At 43.1% G+C, this 6,405-nt stretch overlaps 1 protein-coding gene across 1 annotated transcript; it reads left to right on the top strand.

The window, feature by feature from the left end:
* The first annotated feature begins 3,903 nt into the window (after positions 1 to 3,903).
* LOC120151856 lies at positions 3,904 to 6,405 on the top strand. The gene is made up of 7 exons (XM_039164183.1): positions 3,904 to 4,162; positions 4,382 to 4,671; positions 4,771 to 4,883; positions 4,995 to 5,155; positions 5,261 to 5,326; positions 5,423 to 5,821; positions 6,005 to 6,405. The coding sequence occupies exons 1-7, from the start codon at positions 3,904 to 3,906 to the stop codon at positions 6,403 to 6,405; spliced, it is 1,689 nt and encodes a 562-aa protein (XP_039020114.1).

Below are 6,405 nucleotides of genomic sequence, written 5' to 3'. Positions count from 1 at the left end.
GGTAGCACGGTAGTGAGAGAATTTCCTCTCCCTTCTCTCTAGAGGTCTTCCTGGTTGTTGGGTGTCCTCGATGGTTTTTCTCGGTTTTTCCATGATTATCCATGGAATCCAGGTCATTGAGGTCTATTGTTGGACCTCAAATCGATTGTGTTTAAACGGGTTTCTCCAGTTCTTCGGATTGGATCGAAAGTTTATTGTCCAATGTCAACTTTGTTCTTCATCCTTAGTGGTTGAAGTTGAAGGTAAGATATATTTTGATCACTATTGTCGTTACTTAATTGATCTATGTGTTATGCAGGACCTCCTCAAGGGCCGACGGCACCGAAAATCATTCGAGAGAGGAGATGTAGCTAATATGAACACTCGGAAATGTCTTCATGATGTTGGTGACTCCAAGGGAGGGAAGAAGATTTGTAAGAATGAAATGGTAGGCGGCCATAGGATGAATATTTCGGAAGGGTTGGTCACCGGTCAAGGGGTTAGATGGAGGTCGGGGTCGAAAAACTCAGGAGTTTTTGATAGAGGGAAGGAGGAAGACAATCAGAGCACATATACCGAGGGATGATTGGGAGAATTGGGATGGTACACAAGCTGGTACACATAAAAAGATAATATAATACGGATTGAAAAGTTGTCTCCTTTAGGTACAAAAAGTTGGGGCTGACCATCCTACATAGAAGAGCGAGAAATAACTATTTAGGGAAGATTTCTTTAAGTCGAAAAGTCCAAGGTAGAAAAGATTTTGGGATGATTTTCGGTAGGACAAGATATGAGAGAACTTTAGAAGAGATGTCGTGCTATTTTTGTGCAATTTCTTTGGAGTTCCAACGTTGTTCTGGATATTTGTCCTGAAAAGCGAGGAAGCAATGTTAGAGGCAGATACACATTCCTCGAGGGAAGATATAGTCAATCTCATAGGACATTTGGAGATGTGTTTTGGTTGCTTCACAGTACGGTAAAGTACGTCATATCGACTTTTCAAAGGGTTGTACAATATATATCTCAAGGCGGGAGAATCTTGGAAGCATCAAATCGAAGTAAACATAAAATTCAGCAGGCGAGTCTATATCACCGCAATACGATGTTGCACGGCTCAACATTGGCTGTTGGTGAACCCAGCTGGGACCGAGACAGAAGAGGTAATTTGAGATCTTGTCTACCACAACAGGTTTCCCAAGACAGTAGCATGCATACTATTTGGAGAGATGGCAAGCACAATTTCTGTAGCCGGGTAATAGGTAGTTTGCACAAAAAAATACCTCTCGGTAAAATGAAGGTTTTTATCTACTGGTTAAAAGGGCTCAGGGTGATTGGTAAGGAACATGGAAACACGGGAAAGTCAAAGGCAAAAAGAGTATGTCCTTTCGGTTTGAATCCGAGCCACGATGGAAAAAGAAGACTAAGGGGTGGAGAGCTTATTGGAATATCTCTCACAAACAAAGTACAATACTTTGCTATTGCTTTAGCTTTCGGTTGTTTCTCTCACCAAGTGCTATTCGGAAGATTACTTTGTTCGATTGCCTTTTATCAAATTCTTTTAACTGTCCTGATTGCTTTAACCATGTCGGAAGAAGTGGTGGATTTGATTAAGCATATAAGTTTTACTAAGGAAGAATCGGAGGACATCTCCCCGCCGAGGTTCATTTCTGAGGACGATCTCTTGAAGATGGACAAGTGGGTAGTAACAAAGACCATCGGCTACAAGAAGGTTGATTGCGAGGCGGTATTACGGGTATTCCAATCCATATGAGGCAACAGAAGGCTGATGGATTCCAGCATATTGAAAGATAACATGTTTCTGTTTAAGTTCAAGATTATAAGTGACAAGCAAGATATCCTCAAACGTACTCCTTGGAGCTTCAAAGGGACCCTTCTGGCTTTAGCGCATTTTGATCCCACGCTAAGTTTGGAAGAGTTCGACTTTCGTCCATTAGCAGTTTGGGTGAGGATCTATGTGCTTCCTTTAGGGCTAATGAGGATGGAGACAGCGGAAAAAATTGGAAATAAGATCGACAAAACCATTACTGTTGATATGCGATTTGGGGAGGGCAGAATATGAGACTATATGTGTGTTAGAGTTGAAATCGACTGTATGAAGATGTTATGTCAATGTGTCAAAATAGGACAGCTTATTAATGGTCAGCCGATAAAGTGCTTGTTGAAATATGAGCGATTGTCGTCATTCTGTCATAGGTGTGGGATTATCGGGAATGTGTTAACCGAATGCCCGGGCTTCTCGGAGCAACTCCAGCAACCCCTTCAATTTGGTGAATGGCTACGCATGTCGGCCAATAAACGGCCTGAGGAAGGAAGCCTAAAAAGAAGGGAGGGAATTGTTTATGTTGAAAGTGAAGCTCAAGGAAGATCGATTACGAGTTTGGGTAATATTTCACTCTAGGACCGGTCCGCTAGAGTTGCTCGTAGCAGACCGTGGGTCCCGGGGAGGGATCTCCTACACTCGTCTAGTACAAATCAAGAGGAAGACTCTGATCCTACTGATCCAACTGGCCCGGACAGCTTGCCACCAAATATGTACTTGGTTCATGATTCATCGAGGAAAGAGGACCAGTAGCAGAATCAAACCCTCAGTGTGCATGCTGAGGTGAGGTCTTCAAGCTCCGGAAAGAGAAAAGGCGAGAAGTCCAGTAAAGGCAAGAAAAAGTTTAAGAGAATGGTCCGACAGGAGGTGAACACCACAAATTCCACATTGAATTCTAGAGTTGGCACCAACGAAAAAGAGGACCCGAGCGAGGCTCCGACTGAGCAGTCGGGTGATGTGTTACTGACGACGGTGGTTAAGGCTCAGCCCTGCCAGTCACCGTGAGGGTTTTAAGCTGGAACTGTCGGGAGTTTGGGGACCCTTTGACAGTTCGAGAGCTGCGGAGAATTATCTCTGAAATGACCCACTACTCACCTTTATCTCGGAAATAAAGCTTAGGAAAAATAAAGTTGAGTCTATACGACTTACAACGCGGATGTTCGGTTATTTTTCTATTGATAGAGCGGAAGACTGTGTTGGGTTGCTGTTGCTTTGGAAGGAAGGACTTACTGTTACTCTGCAGAGCTTTTCGAGTCTTCATATTGATATGGAGGTTCGATGGAAAGAGCACATGTTCAGATTCACGGGGTTTTATGGTCGAAGCGCGTGGACTGATAAGAAACATAACTGAGAGATGATTTCACACTTGTCCTCCACCTCCTCACTCCCATGGTGTATGGGAGGAGATTTCAATGAGATTATCTATCCATCTGAGAAGAAAGGAGGTCGAAGACGGGTTAGGGTACACATGTACGATTTCCAAAGGTGTCTTCGAGATGCTGACCTGTGGGACATTCGACCCAAGAGTGGTTGGTTTACTTGGGCGAGTGGAACTTGGGCGCATTATTTTGTGCAAGAGCGTATTAATCGGTTTGTGGCAAAAAATGATTGGCGACTTATGTTTCTTGGTTGTTCAGTGTCTACGATCCCGACCGCTTTATCAGACAACTGTGCTCATCTCCTTAGCCTGGAGAGTGGTTCTCCAAATCGGCCTCACAGGGTTGATTATTTCAAATTCGACGCATGCTAGGCGAGTGAGGAATAGTATCGAAACATTGTTCGAGAGATTTGGGAGAACAAAGAGGATTCATTTTCTAGCAAAGTTAAGAAGGTATAAGACAGACTTGGCAAATAGAAAAGGGTGCGAAGAGGACAAGCAAAGCGTGATGAGAGGCGTCTCAGAGACCGAATCTTTCATCTTGATTCAGCTCAGATTTCGGATGGTGTCTGTGAACAACGAAGCAAGGCCTTGGCGGAGCTTAAGGATCTTATTGATAAGGATAAGGCATATTGACATTAGAGATCAAGGGTAGCGTGGCTTAAAGATGGAGACTGAAACTTAACCTTCTTCCATGCAAGAGCGAATGGTCGACGAAAGAAGAATTCGGTTGAGGGGTTGGAGAATGAGAGGGGTTTGGTGTGATCATATGGAAGACATTTTTTATGTCACTACTAGCTACTTCACCTCTCTTTTTTGGTCTTCAGGTGCAACAACCAACGAGGAGATCCTGCAAGCCATTGATCGTTGCGTGACGCCGATGGATAATGAGATGCTCTGCCGCAACTTCACCCCCGAGGAAGTCACCCAAGCTTTTTCGCAAGTCAACCCTTCGAAAGCACCAGGTTTTGATGGTCTATCCGGTCAATTTTCTTGATGTTTTTTGGAAGTTATTGGTTGTGATTTTGTTGAACTCTGTTTAAGTCTGTTGAATGGTTCATCGAGCTTTGATTTTGTTAACCAAACTATAATTGTGCTAGTTCCCAAAGTATCCAGTCCAATGTCAATGAAAAATTTTAGATCGATAAGCATTTGCTCGGTCATTTATAAGGTTGTGTTAAAAGCCATTGTTAATCAGTTAAAGCCTTTGATGTCTGTTTGCATTGCGGAAAACCAATGTGCATTTGTCCCCGGTAGACGCATTTCCGATAACTTTTTAGTTACCCATGAGCTTATCCTTTACCTAAAGGGCTCAAAAAATGGCCCTAATAAGTGGGCGGCTATTAAGTTAGATATGGAAAAAGCCTATGATAGAGTTGAGTGGGATTTCGTTCTTAATGTCATGCTTCGTATGGGATTTAATGTTTTGTTTGTTTGTATCATACGTAAGTGTATTAGCACTGTTTCCTTTCAAGTTCGTATTAATGGTGCATTGTTAGATCCTTTCACTCCTAAAAAAAGGGTCCAATAAGGGGACCCCTTGTCCCCGTATTTGTTTCTTTTTTGCGCACAGGGACTTTCAGCATTGCTTCTTGTGGCTCAAAGGAGAAATGAACTTAAGGGCATTCGTGCTAGCCTTCGAGGACCGAGGATCTCATACTTACTTTATGCCGATGATAGTATCATGTTTGTGAAGAATTCGATCGATTAGTTGCGAAGAATAAAGAGTATTTTGTCACAATACTAAAAGGCCTCAGGGGAGAAGGTGAACTTTGAGTAGTCCAACATCTCTTTTAGCCCCAATACACCAGTTGCGGATCTCTTGATCTTCTTGAATTTGCTGGGAGTTGTGGAGTCTCTTGATCCAGGGAATTATCTTGGGTTACCTCTTACTGTGGGAAAAGACAAACGAGCGGCATTCAATTTTATTGAAGACAAGACGGTGAAGAGAATTCAAGGTTGGACAAAGTAACTTATTTCTTTTGGAGGTCGAGAGGTATTCATCAAGTCGGTTGTTCAAGCACTTCCAGCTTACGCTATGTCTTGTTATCTGCTTCCGGAAGGGGTTATTGAGGATATCAAGTTTCAATCGAGGTCTTATTGGTGGTCATGGAAGCATGATACTAGAGGTTGGCCTATGATTGCTTGGGAAAATGTGTGCTGATCCAAAAAATTTGGTGGGATGGGTTTCAGGGATCTTAAATTGTTTAATATTGCCCTCTTAGGCAATCAGGTGTGGAGACTCATTCACGACGAGGAGTCTTTAGCCTTTAAGGTTCTTAAAGCTAAATACTTCCCATGCACGAATTTTCTCGATGCAAAACTTGGGGATATGCATTCTTATGCTTGGGCAAGTATTATGAAGGCCAATGATGCGCTTAAGGATGGCTTTTTCTGGAGGGTGGGGATTGATAGCAAGGCTAGACTGTTCTCGGATAACTGGGGGGATTCTGGACTAATTCGGTGGAAGGAGAGGTACTTGGACAGTGCAGACCAACCAGTAAGGGTGGCGGATTTCTTGCTTCCAGGATGCCCCAGATGGGACGAACTCAAAGTAAGAAGAGTACTTTCCAGTGAAGATGCATCACAGGTGCTCAACACGCTGATTGCACCGGTTCGTAGTGGTAAACTACTGTGGTGCCATCATAGTTCGAGTTCATACTCTGCTAAGTCGGGCTACAATTGGCTAAAAATTCAGAATAACCCAACTTTAATTGCAGAAGGCATTTGGAATATAGTGGCTAAGGAAAATGTCCTCCCAAAGATAAGAATTTTTTGATGGAGGCTTTGTCACGAAGCTATTCCAGCGGGGACAAAACTAAAACAAGCTAATCTTAGGGAAGGTCTTTGTCAACTTTGTAATATTGAGCTTGAGTCGGCGTTGCACGCGATTAAAGACTTCCCCAAATCGAAGATGATTCTTTTGATGTCGGGCTTCTCTCAAGAGCTTGTTGTCTGGGAAGGAAATTCATGCCTACAATGGATCACGCGTGTTCAATCCAAGTTAAACCGCGAAGGGTTTGATTTGTTCCTCACCTTGTTATGGAATATTTGGAACCATAAAAATAAATGGATTCATGGTGCGAAGCTTCAATCGGACAGAGACATTATTTCTAAAGCCTGGAACCTTATTGGGGAGTTTAAGCAGGTCTCTAAACCTCTTGACTGTACAACTGGTGAAAACCCTCCCCGCATACCTCGAAAGTAG

The sequence above is a fragment of the Hibiscus syriacus genome, unplaced genomic scaffold, assembly GCF_006381635.1.
Source record: "Hibiscus syriacus cultivar Baekdansim isolate YM2019G1 unplaced genomic scaffold, ASM638163v2 tig00002840_pilon, whole genome shotgun sequence".
In the NCBI taxonomy this organism is placed as follows: Eukaryota; Viridiplantae; Streptophyta; class Magnoliopsida; order Malvales; family Malvaceae; genus Hibiscus; species Hibiscus syriacus.
Note: the sequence above shows the minus strand (reverse complement) of the source record. Positions and strands in the feature narration are given on the sequence as shown.

Excerpts from the sequence above, each read along its gene's own strand:
- LOC120151856 (XM_039164183.1), top strand. The coding sequence starts at position 3,904 with ATGGTCGACGAAAGAAGAATTCGGTTGAGGGGTTGGAGAATGAGAGGG. Across the intron at positions 4,163-4,381 it reads CAACCCTTCGAAAGCACCAG|CCATTGTTAATCAGTTAAAG; the intron begins GTTTTGATGGTC and ends TTGTGTTAAAAG. Across the intron at positions 5,156-5,260 it reads GACGGTGAAGAGAATTCAAG|GGGTTATTGAGGATATCAAG; the intron begins GTTGGACAAAGT and ends TGCTTCCGGAAG.